General features: G+C 40.3%; 1 protein-coding gene across 5 annotated transcripts in view; it reads left to right on the forward strand.

The window, feature by feature from the left end:
- The window catches only part of abcc1 (ATP-binding cassette, sub-family C (CFTR/MRP), member 1), a 68,923-nt gene that overhangs the window by 23,799 nt on the left and 24,908 nt on the right, over positions 1-20,216 (forward strand). For 4 of the 5 annotated variants that reach the window (XM_036589240.1, XM_036589241.1, XM_036589242.1 and 1 more), the window contains exons 10-19: positions 1,356-1,517; positions 2,454-2,546; positions 4,317-4,520; positions 5,905-6,051; positions 6,999-7,086; positions 8,017-8,086; positions 11,308-11,434; positions 15,350-15,526; positions 16,985-17,152; positions 19,226-19,412. In XM_036589240.1, coding sequence (XP_036445133.1) covers positions 1,356-1,517; positions 2,454-2,546; positions 4,317-4,520; positions 5,905-6,051; positions 6,999-7,086; positions 8,017-8,086; positions 11,308-11,434; positions 15,350-15,526; positions 16,985-17,152; positions 19,226-19,412 — 1,423 coding nt within the window. Of the gene's footprint in view, positions 1-1,355; positions 1,518-2,453; positions 2,547-4,316; positions 4,521-5,904; positions 6,052-6,998; positions 7,087-8,016; positions 8,087-8,973; positions 10,835-11,307; positions 11,435-15,349; positions 15,527-16,984; positions 17,153-19,225; positions 19,413-20,216 lie in introns of those variants that run through there. The other variant, XM_036589246.1, reaches the window with a different exon arrangement.

A 20,216-nucleotide genomic window follows, 5' to 3' on the forward strand; every position in this document is an offset into this window, starting at 1 on the left:
ACACTATTCCAACCACTAGAGGTCTATTCCTGTAGGACCCACCACAGTATCTTGCGGCGTGGGACTAGTTTTCAGTGGGGTGGGAAACCAGCCCGCTGCAGGCGGGAGCAGGCCGAAAAACACAAAGAGAAATCCCTGCAAATTAACGAACAGCCTAAATAAATGAGAATGATCACTAAATCATATATATAAATGATATAAAATGATAACAGCAAAACAGCTAAAATGGCGTCTTTCTAAAGAGTTGCGAAGCAGTTAGTCACATGAACAACACGCAAATTCTTGTAGCTGAGGCCTCGTTCACTCATACTGCTTCTGAGTGGCGTGAGCGATGTGGAAAGTTTTGCTTTTCATTTAGGCGCCAATGTTAACTGGTCAGGCTGTGCGTGCAAAGCGGAAGAGCGTCCCAGACGCTGAACCGAAGCCCCGCGGTGTTTAGAGAATGGACCCGGGGCAGATTTTTTTCTGCGTGCAGCAAAATACACTGAAATAAGCCCTGAAAATCAGTGAAAATTAAATAGAAAACCATATACAAACTTAAAAATGCTACTTTTATTATTTAATTTATGACGAAATGCTAGTTAAACACTCTGTGCTGCAGACAGATTTCCCAGTTGGTCCACCAGGCTTGAAACTTTTGCTTAATCACAGTCAGAATGCTGTCGAGGATAAACAAACATATCGTGTACATTCATAAATGATATTTTTGTTGAGCAGAGTGACTGATATGACCATCTGTCCGTCTGGGAGCAGAAATATCTGTATAACTTTCTTGTTGCTTTGCTCAACAGCTCAACCGCTGTGCGTATTAAAGGCCAGCGCGTCCGAGCTGTAGCGCTCACAGTGCCGCATCACTCACGCCACGCAAAGGCAGCGAGTGAATAAGGCGTTAGAGAGACGGCGGAGCCTTCAGTCTGACGGCCACAGCTGCCCAGCAAAACACCAAAAATAGCCGCTCTGTGGTTTAATTCCTGCTCTGTGTTTAAACCCTGAATAAATGGCGGTGAAGTTACTCACAGTGAGCCTGATGACCACGACTGCGGTGTTATTTCAGCAGTAATGTATTTGTGATTGGACCTTGACAGAACTGCATGGGAAGGAGTGGGACAAAACATTTCGGTTTTGGCCTGGAGCGGGATGAGATCTTGTGGGAGCTGCTGTCCCGTACAGACCTCTACAAGCCATAAATCAAAAAATTAATACAATTCAATGATTACACACATGTTTAGGTTCAGGTGGGCGAACATACAATCCAAAGAATGTCAGACATGGGCCCTTTAATCTTACGGGATCTTTAATCTGATCTCTTAAACAACAATAGCATGTCGTTACATGACTGTCTTTATCTGCTTCAGGCGCTGGTTATCACAAACGCGGCCCGCCGCACCTCCACAGTGGGAGAGATAGTCAACCTGATGTCAGTGGACGCTCAGCGCTTTATGGACCTCATCACTTACATCAACATGATCTGGTCTGCTCCACTTCAGGTCATCCTGGCGCTCTACTTCCTCTGGCAGGTGGGAGCCTGTTTACGAGCCCTGCTTTTGTTTAGGTTTCAAAAACAAACCATTCAAGCACCCAAAGTCAAAAGATGACTTGGGGAAAAAAAAGTCTGGTTCCACTGACTTACATTAAAAGTAAAGTTGTGTTTGTGTTTATTTCGCTGCTGTCGGAACAAAACCTCGTATCTCCAAAATGGTGACTTTGCAGGAGAAGGAAAAAACCTACTTTACTTTTAATGTATACATTTTGGCTTTAGGCTCAATTAGGTTTTATTTTGGCATGGCTTGTTGATAAAAGGTAACTTTACTGTTTAAAGGGGGATTCCACCAGTTTTTCTAAATTTCTGAATAATCCAGTCCTTGAGATATGAACAGTGTCATTCAGAAATGGTTCACTGTAGATAAACTTGGATGTCTTTACAGTGGTGGTGATAGGAACCAGGGGTCGCCATGACTACAACACAGATATAGACATTTTATTTACTATCCAGAACCACCAGTGAACCTACACGAGTCTTCTGAGTTTATATGGAATGTTGATGATGGAAAATAATGGAAAATCTGAAATAATAAGTTTTCTTTGGGGACTATTTGGCCTCACAGCGCCCTGCATATCATGTATCCCTCCATCCATCATCAGGCAGTGAATTCATAACCATTTCATGTGGAAACTTTCTGTGAGGGAGCTTTTAGAGGTGGACGTCTGGTTCCTATCACCACCACTGTGAACAGTTCTGACTCAGTAAGTCTCTCGAGAACGGAGCGTTTCACACCAAACCACTCTGAACTGCTCGGTTTATATCTAACCATTTAATTATGTAGAATTCTTGAAAAATTAGTGGAGTCCCCCTTCAGCTGTTGCTCTGTTGATCTGGGTGGAGATGCTTAAATCTCAGCTCATGTTGTTCGGTGTGGAAATGTGTGGATTTTTCTCTCTTGTGCTCTGTGCAGAATCTAGGTCCATCTGTTCTGGCTGGAGTTGCTGTGATGGTGCTGATGGTTCCAGTGAATGCAGTTATAGCCATGAAAACCAAAACCTACCAGGTTAAAAACTTCATCTGCTCTGAAAATGCCTTCCATGTTCTTGAACTGAGGGTATAGGAATCATTCTACTGAACTGGTTCAAAGTACATGTGGGACTTTTAACTGATCTTGGACTTTAGACTAAAATCCTTTTGCTTAGAGTGATCCTGTAATTGGCGCAGTGGGTAGCGCTGTCGTCTCAGAATGGCCTGGGTTCAAGTCCCACCCGGACGACCAGGGTCATTTCTGTGTGGAGTTTGCCTGTTCTCCCCGTGTCTGCGTGGGTTTCCTCCGGGTACTCCGGTTTCCTCCCACAGTCCAAAAACATGCAGTCAGGCTGATTGGACGTGCTAAATTGCCCCTAGGTGTGAGTGTGTGTGTGATTGTGTATGTCTGTCTGTCTGCCCTGCGATGGACTGGCGACCTGTCCAGGGTGTATCCTGCCTTCTGCCCAATGACAGCTGGGATAGGCTCCAGCTCCCCACCGCGACCCTGAATGATAAGCGGTTTAGATGGTGTGTGTGTGTGTGTGTGTGTGTTGATCCTGTAATTTAATTATGATTAATTATGAGCCACTACTCTTTAATTAATGATAAATGTAAATCTTTCAAAAAAATCTTTTAAAAAAAATGTAAATATTATTTACACTAGTGTGAATTTAGGAGTGAAGGTTTGGGACAGATACCTTCTAATAGAAAGTACCCTATGATTTGTTTATATTTAGTAATTGTAAGTTATGATTTGTATATATTTAGTTTATTTCTATCTCTATTAATGACTTAAATACATCATAACAGTCTTGTAAATATCTAAGGCCTGAATACTTCATTGTTTGGTAGCACTTTACTGTAGGGTGCTGTTCGTAAGGCTACATGACACCTACGTAAGCCTGTCGTGACGACTGACATAACCCTGTATAAATGTTTAGAAATGCTTATTCCAGTAGGCATCATCTGTCATAAAGGCTACGTTAGCTAAATTTGGTAAATGTAACCTTCATAGCAAATGACGCCAACTGGAATAAGTGTTTATAAATATTTATGCAGGGTTATGTCAGCTGTCATGACAAGCTTATGTAGGTGTCATGTAGCCTTATGAACAGCTCCCTACAGTAAAGTGTTACCCATAATGCTATTTAATGCTGTTTAAATTCTATAAATGCTGCTATGGGACAGTTTCACCCTAATCTTTCTGTACAGTTTACAGATGTTTGCACTGGTTCCCCATACATTGCTTTGACCATTCACTTTACTGTAGGGTGCAGTTCATAAGGCTGCATGACGCCTACATAAGCTTGTCGTGACAGCTGACATAACCCTGCATAAATATTTATAAACACTTATTCCAATTGGCATCATTTGCTATGAAGGGTACGTTTACCAATTTTGATCAAAGTAAGCTAAAGAAGCCTTTATGACAGATGATGCCTATTGGAGTAAACATGTCAGTCGTCATGACAGGCTTATGTAGGTGTCATGTAGCCTTATGAACAGCACCCTATAGTAAAGTGTTACCCGTTATTGTGTAGTTGATTTATATTCAACAGTAATTGCTGTAAACTACTCCTCCACTAAGTAATGTGGTTCACTAATAACTCTGGCAATCCACAACGCTTTGCTTGTGGCTCAGTCAATCAGATCTTAGAACCACAGCTATCTTTTGTGGGTTTTGTTGTTTTGCTCTGCTTCCTATGATGTGGTGATGGTGAGACAGTAGAGTTACTACCCTGCCTAGACTCTGCAGTGTTTCCTGGTGAGTGAGCTCCACTGTTGCTGCTGTTTCTGCCCTCAGGTGGCTCAGATGAAGAGCAAAGACAACAGGATAAAGCTGATGAACGAGGTTCTGAACGGCATTAAGGTGCTGAAGCTGTACGCGTGGGAACTGGCTTTCAAAGATAAAGTATCTGCCATCAGGGAGAGCGAACTGCGCGTGCTGAAGAAAGCAGCTTACCTGGGCGCCGTCTCCACCTTCACCTGGGTCTGCGCTCCATTCCTGGTGAGAGAGGCCGTCACCTGGAACAATTGAAGTCACACTTTATTTGAAGGCAGCCTACATAGTGAACACAGGCATTAGTGGTGAATAACATGTTTAAAAGCAGTAGTTGAGTATTTATGAACAGGAGGACATAAGATGACTTCATAGGGGCTTAAAATAAAGTGGTGGACGGTTGTTCCATTTATAACACTGTTATGAAGCATCATTACCAAGGAACTTATAAGGCTGAGGCCGTATCTATGAAAAAATACACACACACACACACAAGGTCTTCCACACCAAACTCACCCAGTCAGGCCTTTATGGAGCTGCTTTGGTCACTGGGGCTCAGTCATGCTGGAACAGGAAAGGTTCTTCCCCAAACTGTTCCCACAAAGTTGGAAGTGTACAACTGTCCAAATGTCTTGGTGCTGAAGCATTAAGATTCCCCTTCACTGGAACTGAGGGTTCTAGATCAACCCCTGAAAAACAGCCCCATATCATCATCCCTCCTCCACCAAACTCTACAGCTGGCACAGTGCAGTCAGGCAGGTAACGTTCTCCTGGCATTCGCCAAACCCAGACTCGTCCATCAGACTGACAGATAGAGAAGCTGATTCGTCACTCCACAGAATACGTTTCCACTGCTCCAGAGTCCAGTGGCGGCGCTTTACACGATATATTTACACTACATACATGCCTCAGTTCCATTACGTGGTAACGGTGCTTCATAACAGTCTTATGAATTAAACAGTTGCCCATCAGTTATCAATTTTTATGAGCCCTAATGTCAATACACTGTCATTTACTTCATTAAACATCTTATGTCATCTTGCAAAAACTGACATAAGCTGTTCATACATACTAAAACATGGCTTTATAAAACCATTACTTTATGAAATACAGGGTGTCCCAGAAAAATGACATAATTTGAGATGTGAATATCTGAGTAACTACATGTCCTGGCGAACGAAATTAAATAGGCTTCATGTTGAACAATACAAGATTTAGTTATTAAAATTCAAACAAGAAATTCAGAGGGATGTAGATTTTATAACCGATTTCACAAATGTAATATCTACCGATACTGGTGGTCCAGATCCCTTTGCCCTGCACAGACAGCCGTCCTCTTTGAGTTTTTTGTGCCATGTCCAAATCTGCTTTCCAGCTGGTGTTCGAGCATATTCTAACACACAAAACGCCTTTTCATTTCTAGTGAACGCCGTTCAACCTGAAAAAAAACATTAAGAATTAAACTTGGTTGGTTTTTACACATTTTGTTAAAATTTGAGATCATTTGAGGGAGAATTGGCTGTTATTAGACTATGAAATGATGTCAAAAGACTTTACGTAGAGACCTTCTAATATCATCATCTGTTATTGGATGTTCTTGTTCTCCTGCTAGGTGGCGCTCTCCACATTCGCAGTGTATGTGCTGGTGGACGAGCACAATGTTCTGGACGCTCAGAAAGCCTTCGTGTCGCTGGCTCTTTTCAACATTCTGCGCTTTCCTCTCAACATGCTGCCCATGGTCATCAGCAGCATGGTGCAGGTCAGTCTCCACTCAGGCATTCAGCGCTCAGTTAAAGGAGCAGTTTGGTCAGTAATGGACGGTTTCATCCCCTGCATGTGTTGCTCCATTCTGTCCAGTAGACTAAAGTTTTTCTGCAGTGAAAGGATCATTGAAGCTGTAATGAAACTGACGCTGAGCTGCAGGAGAACTGCTTAACAGTCATGACTGTGCATGAGTGAGCTGAGTCACGTGTCAGTTCAGGGCCCATCAAAGTTGATTGACGAGTCAATTCAGGGCGTGCCCAGGTTGATTCACGAGTCAAATCCGGACGTGTCTGAGCTGTTTCCTGAGTTGGTTCAGGGCCCATTTAAGTTGATTCATAAGTCAGTTCAGGGCCTCTCTGAGTCGACTCACGAGTCAGTTCAGGGCCTGTCCAAGCTGTTTCACGAGTCAGTTCAGGGCCCATCCGAACCATTTAACAAGTCAGTTCAGAGCCCGTCAGAGTCAGTTCAGGGCAATGAGTCTTGCTTGGAGTTCATATATACAATAAACGATTCAAATAACCCCCAATTCATGAAATTACATCGTATTAGCCACCTATTTGTCCTGAACTGACTCTGACGGGATCTGAACTGACTTGTAAAATGATTCGGAAAGGGCCCTGAATTGATTCATGAAACAGCTTCATTGTGGCTAACAGTGTAGTGTAATAAGGACCTCTTCACAGAATGTCATTTGCGTCATGCTGAGTCACCTATTAGCTTTTCTTTGATCATTAGCATTCTTGGTTGAAGTATTTCTTTAATTGGAAAGAGCTGTATTTAATGTTTAACTCACATTATTGCATAACTGACACTACATGTGTTTTCATTTATTGTGTTATTGTGTGCTGTGGTCATTGTGATGTGATTCTCTCTCTCTCTCTCTCTCTCTCTCTCTCTCTCTCTCTCTCTCTCTCTCTCTCTCTCTCTCTCTCGTCCCTGCAGGCCAGCGTGTCTATGAAGCGTCTGCGTGTGTTTCTGTCTCATGAGGAGTTGGATGAGGACAGTGTTGATCGCAAAGCTATTACTGGCTGTAAGTCTTACACAATTACTGTAATAGTGAAAACAGCACAACAAGTGTTGTACACAAGTAAATCTGTAAAATTTTCCAGGAGAAAAAATTTGTAGTAATTTGGATTTTACCAGAAAGCCTTAGGAGAAAAGCAAAAGTAACTTTTTTATTTATTTTTTTAATCTGTCTGTTTTTTTATTTATTTATTTAGTTTTTTTTTAAATTAAAAATGAATTAAATTGATAATAAATTAATTAATCATTTTTTTATTTATTAAATCTTTCTCTTCCTCACTGCGTCTTTAAGCACCACACTGTGCGGCGGTGCTTAAAGACGTAGTATACTGTCAGTGGAACGTCTAAATTTTCCTTTTTTCCATGGTAAAATGTCATATTATACCTTTTAACTCTTCATGGAATTCAGCAGCTGCTCAGCGATGTCTGTTAGTTTGCTACGAGTCAGTGGGTTTTCTGTTCTTTTCTCAGTGTTGTCGTCATCGACTGTGCTCTGCAGATTAGAGATTAGGTTGAAAAACGAGTTTTCCTTTAGCAGTTGCCACCAAGCATCCACCTGGAGATCCACCGTCCTGCAGGTTTCACCGCCAACCCAAATCGAACACACCTCTGTCAGCTAATCACGGACTTCAGACTGCAGTAATCACATGGATGAGGCGGGCTGGTTAAGGTTGCAGCTGAAGTCTGCAGGAAGGTCGATCTCCAGCAGCGTGGTAGCTGAGCTCTACAGCGAGTGTAGCAGAACAGCTGTGCTTGACCTCAGAAACAAAGCTGCTTTTGACATGAACTGCCAAATAAGTTCCCCTGCAGTACAAGCAGATCAAGCGTAGCTCCTCAAAGGCCCGAGGGTGGACACTGAGAGCGTGGGTGTCTGCGCTGGCGGTGGTTTGATGTCCAGCGGTGAGACGTGAGTGCTGTTCTTTGTGTCTTTATTCAGCTCCAGACAGCATCAGGATTGTGGATGGTGCTTTCAGCTGGTCTAAAGACGACCCCCCGACTTTGAAGAGGTAACTGCTTCTCTGTGTGACTTAAAGCGATAGTTTGACCAAAATTAAATTTGTAGTTTACCTCCTTACCCCAATAGCCATTTAAGCTACATAGGCAAGTCTGTTTGAGATTACTTAAAGGGAAATCCCACCTATTCTTCAAAATTTCCTGCATAAATAAATGGTTAAGACGTAAACAGAGTCATTCAGAGTGGTTTGGTGTGAAACGCTCTGTTCTAGAGAAACAGAACTGTTCGCAGTGGTGGTGATAGGAACCAGACGTCCACCTCTGAAAGCTCCCTCACAGAAAGTTATGATAGGAATACATGGCCTGATGACTGAGACACTGTTTTATGACAGTTTTGAGAAGATTTGAGGTCCAAAACATGTTAAAAGGCTATTCATGGTGGAGGGATACATGGAGAGCATTGTGATGGCCAAATAGACTCCAAATAAAATGTGTTTTTCCAGATTTACCAATATTATAGTCATCAAAATTACGTATGAAAACAGACGACATGAGTCAGAAAGCTTCTCTGCAATAAACCATTTCATATCAAACCACTCAGAATGACTTTGTTTACATCTTAACCACTGAATTATGTAGAATAATTTTTAAAAATGTGTGAAATTCCTCTTTAATGGCTTGGCATGGATGTAATTGGTGGGATACCAGGTTCCATTGCTTGTTAGCTGTAATAGTTGTAAAGCTAAAGAAGCAAAATTCCATCAGCCAAGACACATTTTGGTATTTGGGGTATGAGAGGAAATTGCGTAATTGAGATTTTGGCCAAACAAAGGCAAAAAGTCGAGATGATGATTCAGATTTAACTAAACTAACTGAACTAAACACTCTTCTCTGAATTGAGGCTGTTGATGTTGACGTGTGAAATATTGCGGTTATGTAGCACCTGCTGAAACCGGAGTGTCTGGACTTGGTCGGCAAGTACACCTGCATGCTTAGACAACTCAAAACAATTTCACCGGCCAGATGAAAATGCGTTCTGGCTAATTTAAGAGACAAATTAGATCATTTAAACTAATTAAAGAATGAAGATGTACTGTATCCCTCTAATCCAGTGGTGTTCAGTACCGGGCCTTGGCCCACTGCTCTCAAACACACCTGAATCAGCTCAGCAGGTGATTATCACTCTTCAGAGTTGAGCCGGGTGTGTTGGAGCGTGATGTGCTGGGCTGAAATGAGACCGAGACTCAACATCACTGCTGTGATTCAAGCGCTGATTCTGAACGCATCTGTTACAAATCAAGCATCAAAAAAGTTCTTTGACGTCATTTTTTTCCGTATAGTTTTCTTATTTGTTTGTTTGTTCATTTTGATGAGTGTTAGGACTGACTTTTTGATGATTTAATCAATTTTAATTAGTAAATTAATTACTAAATTAAACTAAAAGGGGCTTGAATAATAACATACTATGCAGAGTCTTTCAAAGACTCCAGAATACTTTACTGAAATGATCTTGTAAAAAAAAAAGTCATTTTTAATGGCACTTTAGAAATTCGGATACGTTTTTTTATCATTTCATGAATGTGTCACGTCCATGAATATCAATATGGAACAGCGCTTACTGCAGAAACCTTCACCTAATAAAAGCCTAAGTACCACCACTATGACCATGTTCATTTCCACTAGCGCTTCTATTGGAATTTCTATGTTATGTTAGCCCAGCTAATGATAGTGTACTTTAACTTACCCGCACTACACAATCGGCCAGCTTTACTTAAACATGGACTTTTGAAGTATTTGCCAGCATTTGAAGCTCGTAACGGACATTCAAAGTGGTGTATTATTTAGTTTGTATGCAATCTTTCAGCAAAACTTAACCTTCTATTGCACAATGTTGCCTCAGGGCAACAAACTCATTTTCCTCACTTTAAATATGTATAATGTTATTGTAAAGACAGCGATAGGATTAACAGTAAAGGGAAGAGTTTGAATAAGTCAATAAAAAGCTCTTAATGGGCTCATTTAAACATCTTTTTTAATGTTTAGTGTCATTTTTTTATTATGTGAATTTGCAAAAATATATTTATATATGTGGGACAGAGGAATTGATTTAGCCAGTCACGAGCCAGAGCTCACCACATCTGCCTCTGTATCATTTCTTCTCATTGTCACACAATGTTGAATCAATGCAACATACTCCGAAAGGACCCCTGCACACATTTTAATGTTTTTAATTTAATAATCAGGTCTGAAAAAATAAATCAAGGCCATTTTGTGCAAGAAAAGTGAACTGATTAATTATTCTCATAATGCGTGCAGTAGAGGGTTAACTCAATGTTATTGGAGGAGTCTGTTAGCCCGTTAGCTGTCTGCCGATCTGTTCTGCCGAGACCTAGTTAAACAAATTCTGCGACTTACAACAGAAGACTATTCGTTTTACTTCATATCCATGTAACGTGTAACCGAGAACTTTGTTTTACTTCACGACGTCATTTGTAACTACAAGCGTGCATTCATGAAATCCTGATGCTGTGGGTTTCCTCCCTTTCAGTGATGCACACACTAAAGCATGCTTATTTGAGTGCTAATAGCCCCCGCTTTCTGGAGAATCTGCCAAACACGGCTTTACATTGAACCTGTTTGTCATGTTGACTGTGAAATAATCACTAAGCTGATTCGTCAAAACTGTAAATTAAAATCAATTTTTAAAATCTCTTATGAAGCTATAATCAGTCAGTCATGACAGCCCTTTTCACTGTGTTTTATTAGTCGTAGGCTGGAGGTTAGGGAACCGGCCCTGTGACCGGAAGGTCGCTGGTTCGATTCCCAGAGCCAACAGTACATGACTGAAGCTCCAACTGCTCCCCGAGTGCTGTGGATAGGGCTGCCCACCGCTCCGGGCAAGTGTGCTCACTGCCCCCTAATGTGTGTGTTCACTAGTGTTTATGTGGTGTTTCACTGCACGGGTGGGTTAAATGCCGAGGTGAAATTTCCCCGTTGTGGGACTAATAAGGGTCACTTAATCTTAATCTTATTACACAAATTCATCTAATTTTCCTTACATAAACTGAAATGTACTTCGCAGCATGTGCAGAAGAAATAAATGAATGCGGAAATCAGATAATTGATAAAGCTGTTATTGTTGTGTGATCACCTCACTGCACAGCGTGCTCTACTGGTTCTTCTGTGTTCCTCTGCTACTGCCTCTTAGCCTTCTCTCCGTTCTCTCTGTATCTCTCTGTCTTTCTCTTTTCCGTCCTTCTTCCTCTCCTTAAAGGATTAACGTGCGGATCCCTGAGGGTGCGCTGGTTGCCGTGGTGGGTCATGTGGGTTCAGGGAAGTCGTCTCTGCTCTCGGCCCTACTGGGAGAAATGCACAAACAGGAGGGATCTGTGTCCATCAAGGTATCTTTCACTTACACACTCAGTTAAAAAAAATCTGATTTACACCATCTACGAAATACAAAATTAAAATTAGGGACGCTCCAAAATGGGAATTCTGGGCTGGTTTCTGAAGCTCGTCACCCACAAACCTGCCGCTGCAGATACGCTACCATTTATATAATCAACCAACCCTTATTTAAACTCAGAGTTCACTGAGGGAGACCCTCATTTACAGTGCAGCCGAACCAATACAGAGATCAGGGTAGTAAAAAAAAAGTCATTCTATGGAAAGTGTCCATTTTTGTGTCCTTAGCGTTTACAGATATATAACACTTAAACATGTTAGGGTTACAATTTATTTATATTTTTAAATAAAACAAGTTATTTTAACAGTTAAACCTTCTTGAGCCACAAATTTAGCAATATTGGTTTATAAATCAATTATCTAGAATTCCAAGCACCACAGAAGAGCTCGTCCCCACAGTCATGTGTGAAGGCTGAGGCCGTATTTTGAGATAAAAAAAAACGTTTTTCTGCAGTTTTAACTGCAATAATCTATACATGACTATGAAATATATGATTTAAATGACATAAAGAAAACAAACACCAAATAAATATTATAAAATATATAATGAAAGTTGTTGTCCCCAGGAGTCGTGTCACTGGTGTTACTGCGTAACAGAAAAACTCTTATTTTGAAATAAAAGTCACACTGATGACATCACTCGACTTCCTTTTACCTGTTTTCTGAGGATCTATGAAGAAAAGCTCATGGTGAGTCCACTGTGTCTTTCAGTTATCAGAGATTTTCTCATTCAGCTCATGATTTCATACGAAGCTTTTAGCTGAAGTCACTGGTGTGACCGACTTTATTCTGAGGTAACTGTGAAAGAATAGAATACAAATGGATTAAATTCCATATTTTAGTGGATATTCCATGATGGACAACTTGTGGTTTGATGTTCTGTAGCAGCCGTTTTGTAAAATGCATTGCTCATTAAAATGTCTCTGGTGTTCCTTTATTATGTGTAATGCCAATGATGACCAGTAACACCAGTGACCCCTACGGATGGATAGAAAAGTGGACGTTTCTGTAGAATGACCCATAAATAAATCAATAAACCATTAAAATTACAACAATATAGTAACTTAAGCTAAAATGGGGATAAAAAAGTAGATCATTAATAAAATAAAGAAATAAAAGATGCGAAATAGTAGTTCGGCAGTATTAAAGTAAATAAGAACAGGATAATAAAAACGAAACACTAACTAAAAAATGAAAAATCACTTTGAAAGTGAACTAAAATCATGTTACACAGTGTCAGGCTGATTGGAGGTGGTTAGAAACTAAAAGTTTAAAGTGTTCGTGTGACAACAGAGAGCGAAGCTCTAGAGATTCCTGTAACAAATTCCAGCTCACTGGTGCTGCAGCTAAAAGCAGATACGTACATAATGGAGGAACTGGGGCTAAATCCACCTGGATTAGCATTACAGAGAAATACAGTGTTTATTTGTTGAGGAATATGGATGCAAAGTGAGTAAAATTCAGATATTTTAATACGGTGTTGTGGAACTTCATCCTCGCAAAGGAGAGAGTCAGGAGACAGGAAGCAGAGATGAAGTCTTTATTCGAGCACACTGTCCACTGTCTGACAGCAGACCCAGCACACAGGCTTATCCTGTGTATTTCCCCTGCAGCTGTTGGCACATCTGCTAAAGAATATGTTCAGACAATAGCCACTCTGTGGTTTCCGCAGCACTATCTAAGCATTCTGCTCTTCCAGAGTCTAATAAGCCATTAAACGTGGGTGAAATGGGCCAAATCGAAACATCTGTTTGATGCTGATGCATTTTTTTTTAAAGCAATTATCTTGATATGGTTCTAATGTCGTCATGCATCCCTAATTAAAACACTCCCTTACTCTAAATGTGCCTAGCCGGGTGCTAACTGCATTTCTAATTAATCACATACTGCCTTATAGAACAAGTTTAAACTCCACAGATCAAATGACGTTTTAATTTTCTAAGTAAAAGTAAGTTAAAACTTCTTCTACAAAGAACACTGAAATATGCCACGTTTCTGCGGATTTTCCTGCACAATTTCGATTTATTTGCTGCATGTAACATTAACAACTAAAACAAAAATGAAAAAATATAATTTTTACACAAAATATAAAATGTGGCATAACTTCTGCACAGAATGCATTTTATGTTTTATGTATTTTTCTAAGCCCAGTATGTTAAATTCAGCAAATAAACAGTAATTGTGCATTAAAATGTGCAGAATTTTTGCACTTAAGGTTTGCACTTAAATACACATTTAAATATGACCGTTTTCAGCAAATTTTTTTTTGCTGCATATAACATATTGTTAACAAATAAAACAGAAAATATGAAGTGTACCATAACTTATGCACAGAATACATTTACATTTTTTAAATTTATTTATTTATTTTTTTATTTACAAATAAATGGTAATTGTGCCATCATGGGCTGGAGGTTAGTGACCTGGCCTTGTGACCGGAAGGTCGCCGGTTTGATCCCCTGAGCCGACAGCACGTGACCAGAGTGCCCTTGAGCTCCCCGAGCGCTGCGGATAGGGCTGCCCACCGCTTTGGGCAAGTGTGCTCACTGCCCCCCAGTGTGTGTTCATTCACTAGTGTGTATGTGGTGTTTCACTGCGCGAATCAGTTAAAATGCGGAGTGAAATTTCCCCGCTGTGGGACTAATAAGGGTCACTTAAAATGTGCAGAATTTGACCAGGGGCTCCCAAATGTTTGCACTTAAATAGGACACTCTCTGCACATTCTACTCCAGAATTTCTATTTATTCCCTGCATATAACATATTAATAACAACTCCCAGACATTTGCATAGGAATACGACCGTGTGGAGATGTTCAGTATCTCTAGGCTTTGTTCACACAGCAGGTAAAAGTGGCCCAAATCTGATCTTTTTGTCAATAAGTGACTCAGATGTGAGTCTGTGTGTCAGTGTGAACAGATAAACACACTGAATCGGACATTTTCAATTCCGATTTGAGACGCTTTCATACATGGAACTGAAATCCGATAGGTATCCGATATTCAGCAGTGCAGCTCAGTCTGATCAGCCAGATCGGACTTTTACGTCAATCCAACTCCACATTCGCCACACTTTGTGCTGCTGAGACTCAAATATTTAGGTTGATGTTGACTCATAAACATTTAGGTTGATGTTTCTGTACCAAAATTAGAAGAGACTCATCCAAAACCAAAAGTGTTTGAAGAGGTTTAGGTAGAAATGTCCGAACGCGGCCGCAGGAGAACGAGGCTGCAGCGTCAAAGAACAGTTAAAAGTCTGAAAGCAGTTTAAAGAATCCGAGGACGCGAACCAAAGAAGTGACCACGCCCTTTTTACGGCTCCAACACATTCTGGGTGATGAGCCCAGCTGTCAGTCAGTGAGGCTTCTTGATGGCTCCTGTGATGCTGGTGAAGATGAAGCTGATCCTCCGGGAGTGACTGGCGTTCGTTGGCGGTCGTGATTCTTTACCTCTGGATGAGCCGTGAAGCAGCGTGACGCTCTGTTCTTTTGCTCATGCGGGTCAGTTTAGGAGCTGATCTGTTCAGACTGAGATCACATTTAAAAGATAATGTGAGAAGCCAATCAAAAAATCAGATTTGGTGAGAAGATCAGATTTGGGCCACTTTTACCTGCCGAAGCCTAACAGACTTAATTCTGTGGTTTCTGACACTGTGACTCACTGTTATCTACAAACATGGACTAAAGTACATTAACACAGCTGAACACAGCCTGAAGACTGAATTCTGTCCATACTGTTATCCATGTTTATATATAAGTGTGTCGTATGTAAGGAAAGGTGTCCACTTCCTCTACCATAATGTGAGGCATGATTGTGTCTGTGGTATTCATCTGTTGTTTGGTGCTGTTTCTCAGGGCTCGGTGGCGTACGTGCCCCAGCAGGCGTGGATCCAGAACGCCACGCTGAGGGAGAACATCATATTTGGGCAGGAGAGGAAGGAGAGCTGGTATCAGAGGGTGCTGGAGGCGTGTGCTCTCCTACCAGACCTGGAGATCCTGCCGGGAGGAGACGGCACCGAGATCGGAGAGAAGGTGAACTCGGAAAGCGTTAAACATGCTCTAATTTCTTTTTTAATTAGTACTTCAGAGTAGATACTGAATAATTCATAGTGCATAAGGAATAATTAACACTAATTACTGAATGATTAAAGATAGAACTGCACATTGATATAAGATGCTCAATAATTTTGTAGCGTTTACTGAATTATTTATAGTGTTTACGGATTAATTCATAGTATATACTGAGTAATTCGTAATAGTTGCTAAATAATTCATATTAGTCACTCAGGTTGTAGATACTAAATAATAATTTATAGTTGTCATTGAATAATTCATAGTACATGATGAATAATTCATAGTAAATATGGAATAATTAAAGGTAGAACTGCATATTTATATTAGAAACTAAATCATTTTATAGTATTTACTGAATTATTTATATTGTTCACTGATTAGTTCATAGTATACACTAATAATTAATAATAGTTGATAAATAATTCATTAGTTACTCAATTTGTAGATACTAAATAATTTATAATAGTCATTGAATGATTCATAATACATAATAAATAATTATTAGTAAATACTGAATAATTAAAGCTGGAACTGCATATTTATACTAGAAACTAAATAATTTTATAGTATTTACTGAATTATTTATAGTGTTTACTGATTAATGGTATATGCTGAATACTTCATATTAGTTGCCAAATAATTCATATTAGTTACTCAATTTGTAGATACTGAATAATAATTTATAATAGTCATTGAATAATTCATAGTACATAATGAACGATTAAAGATAGAAGTGCATATTTGTTAGATACTAAATGATTTTATAGTATTTACTCAATCATTTATAGTGTTCTACTGATTAATTCATGGCACATACTGAATAATTCATAATACTTGCTAAGTAAATCATATTACTCACATTACTTTGTAGATACTCAATAATAATCTATAATGGTCATTGAACAATGCATAGTACGTAATGGATAATTCATAGTGAATACTGAATATTAAAATTAGAACTGCATATTTATATTAAATACTGAAAATAAATTATAGTATTTATGGAATTGTTTATAGGGTTTACTAAATTATTTCATAGTATATACTGAATAATTCATAATAGTTGCTAATTTGTATTACTCAATTTGTAGATACTGAGTAATAGTTTGTGGTACTCACTGAATAAGTTATAGTGATAATAATATTTTGTAATAGTTACAGAATTAATAATTTATTATAGCTAGTTGAATTTAAGTCACAGTTTTATTAACTGATTAGGTGATGGTTTAGTTTGTTGAGCAACAACAGAAAGTACATGCATGCAGAAAACCTCATATATATATATATATATATATATATATATATATCTTTCAGATTAGCTGCTTGTTTATGTTGTAACATTACAGAAGAGCATATTGATGCAGGCCAGCTGGCTTTTGCCTGAAGTGCTGATCTGTGGTTTACTCTGCTGTGCAGGGTGTGAACCTGTCTGGTGGTCAGAAGCAGAGGGTGAGTTTAGCCCGCGCCGTTTACTGCAACTGCGCCGTCTACCTGCTGGACGACCCGCTGTCTGCTGTGGACGCCCACGTCGGAAAACACATCTTTGAGAAGGTCATCGGGCCTCAGGGTGTGCTGCAGGGACAGGTCAGTCTTCACTGTCCTCACTCTGATCTGGATATTTCACCCTCTTGTTGCAGAAAGCTGACCTTGTTGTTAATGTATACAGTCTGTTTGAGACCCTTCATTTAATTTCCAGTCAAAATGGCCATTAAGTACAATTTATTCATTTTCAGCATCAAGAAAACAAAGCAGAGAATATATTTGACAGAAAATCGCTCTACAGCTGAATATTAAATCAGCTGTTCAGAGTTCAGGGAGACACTCTTTCTCTTTATTCCAGCTTCCATTCTTTTTTCAGGAGACTCACTTTCAGTTCCTCAAAGAATCTGCAGACACACCTCCAAAGTTCAGTCTTAGAAGCTGGTTGATCATTTTCTGAAGTAATCAAACACATTCAGTGATGTTGAGCTCTGGTGTCTGGACTTTGGGGTGGTCAGTCCATTGTTCAGCTTCTTTGTTTAATGTGTCCGTCTCCTTTTCTCAGTGAGGCTTCTTGACAGGTGCACATTGGCCCAGTCCCATTTCACCCCTCGCCCCTACCACTGAGCCCTTAGCCCTCTGTTTTGCGCATTCATGTGTAGGAGTAGGGTGTCCCGATTCTTGTTGAGGTAGAGGGGTGGGGTGAAGTGTTGGGGCTACATGACCCTCCAAACGGAGGTTTTTCAGAGACTCCAAACGGAGAGTTATGAGAAAAAAAGAAAAACCGGCAAGATGGAGAACAAGAGACCAAAGAAACACACAAATGTGAGAATTTTCTCTGTTAAATAACCATTAACAGTTAATAACCATTACATTATCTTATCAAGCATAAAAAATCGCAAACAGTATGCTAATGTCTATGTGGCTAGTTAGCTAACTTTCCCGTTCCACCTTAAATATTCCAGCAGTTCTGACGCCTGAAGTGCCAGAATGTAACTGCTGCTCCATTTAAGGTGGAACGGGAAAATTCGAACGAGAAGCTGGTGAACATCTGCCTTCAGCTTCATATCACTGAAGAATTAGTGGAGGGTGATAATAAATAATTGCCCCCCTCTTTGAAGGCATATGATGCCCTAAATCTAACTAAAACCCAGCAGTGAGGAGCTGAACTTTACCCTCCTCTGCTATCACTGCAGACTGGCAGGGTCGCCTACAGAGCAGCGCTGGTAGCTGTTAATGAAGTGATGCTCTTTTTATTTGAGGGTCCCATTTCAGAGGGAAGACTTCAACCACTACCCTGTAACTCAGTTCCAAGGGGTTAGGGTGACACTCGAAAAGAAGGGGTAGGGTAAAAATAAGAAATGGGACTGGGCCATCCTTTCAAACCCATAGCGCTGGGGTGTCTTCTCGCAGTGGAAGGATGGACAGAAACACCTGATATTTTTTCAAATTTGAAGAAAAGAGTGGAGCTCAAGTTTTGAAAACTTTTTTTCATTTTCAAATTTTCATTTGACTTTTTCTTTCCCTACATTATGTAAGATATATGATCTTATATCTAATCTAATCAGAAGTATCTTCTGAAAAATGGCTGTTTTGACTGGAAAGTGGTAAATGAAGGGTGATCTCTGACGTTTGGAAAGTACTGTACATTACTAGTCAAAAGTTTGGGGACACCTTGCCCTCTTTTCAGTTAAGAAAATAATTTCTTTAGTTTAATTCAGCTCTGTGTTGATGCTTGGTGTATGTTTATCTTCAGCCTCATGTTCACTAAAGTAACTTCTTGATATGAGAAACAGTTTTTCTTTTAATTATTTGACTATTTTTCGTTTCCAAACTGTTCTTAAAAGCTCGTATTAAAGCTTACAGTAATTCAAAGGTGGTTTAAACGCCTGAAAGGTTTTAGTTAGACATCACAGTAAGGGAGGAAGTGGGCGTAGCCTTTGGCTTTATTCTCAGTACAGCACTGTCACTAATATTGGTACAGTTATTTACACCTATTCTGCTGTTTTTCTTTAAATAAAATGATTAAAAACCAGCAAAGAAAAAACTATTTTTTAATTAAAAACAATCTGTAAAGTTAGATGGATCCCGATGTTTAATAGGCAGTTTACATGTATTTGTCATTTTTAGTAATAGTCATCGATGTGTTAAAGTCTTAATCCTTTGCTGTTCTCTCAGACGCGTGTGCTGGTGACCCATGGGCTGAGCTTCCTGCCGCAGGCCGATCTGATCCTGGTGATGGTGGACGGAGAGATCACTGAGACCGGATCGTACGCCGAACTGCTCGGGCGACAGGGAGCCTTCGCTGAATTCCTGCGCACCTACGCCAACGCCGAGCAGGACGGAGAGCCTGAAGGGACAGGAGGTGAGCCAGAGCCAGTTTAGGGGGCACTTTCTGTTATTCTCATTATACTGAGATCATGACTGTGAAATGCTAGAGGACGTACGTCTTCCTTGTTTCTACACTCATTGTCCATTTTATCAGCTCCACTTACTATATAGGTGCACTTTGTAGTTCTACAGTTACAGACTGTAGTCCATCTGTTTCTCTGATACTTTGTTAGCCCCCTTTTACCCTGTTCTTCAGTGGTCAGGACCCCCATGGACCCTCACAGAGCAGGTACTATTTGGGTGGTGGATCATTCTCAGCACTGCAGTAACACTGACGTGGTGGTGGTGTGTTAGTGTGTGTTGCGCTGGTACGAGTGGATCAGACACAGCAGTGCTGTTGGAGTTTTTAAACACCTCAGTGTCACTGCTGGACTGAGAATAGTCCACCAACCAAAAATATCCAGCCAACAGCATCCTGTGGGCAGCGTCCTGTGACCACTGATGAAGGACTAGAGGATGACCAACACAAACTGTGCAGCAGCAGATGAGCTATCGTCTCTGACTTTACATCTACAAGGTGGACTGACAAGGTAGGAGTGTCTAATAGAGTGGACAGTGAGTGGACACAGTGTTTAAAAACTCCAGCACCACTGCTGTGTCTGATCCACTCGTACCAGCACAACACACACTAACACACCACCACCACGTCAGTGTTACTGCAGTGCTGAGAATGATCCACCACCCAAATAGTACCTGCTCTGTGAGGGTCCATGGGGGTCCTGACCACTGAAGAACAGGGTAAAAGGGGGCTAACAAAGTATCAGAGAAACAGATGGAC

The sequence above is a fragment of the Colossoma macropomum genome, unplaced genomic scaffold (assembly GCF_904425465.1).
Source record: "Colossoma macropomum unplaced genomic scaffold, Colossoma_macropomum, whole genome shotgun sequence".
Classification (NCBI taxonomy): Eukaryota; Metazoa; Chordata; class Actinopteri; order Characiformes; family Serrasalmidae; genus Colossoma; species Colossoma macropomum.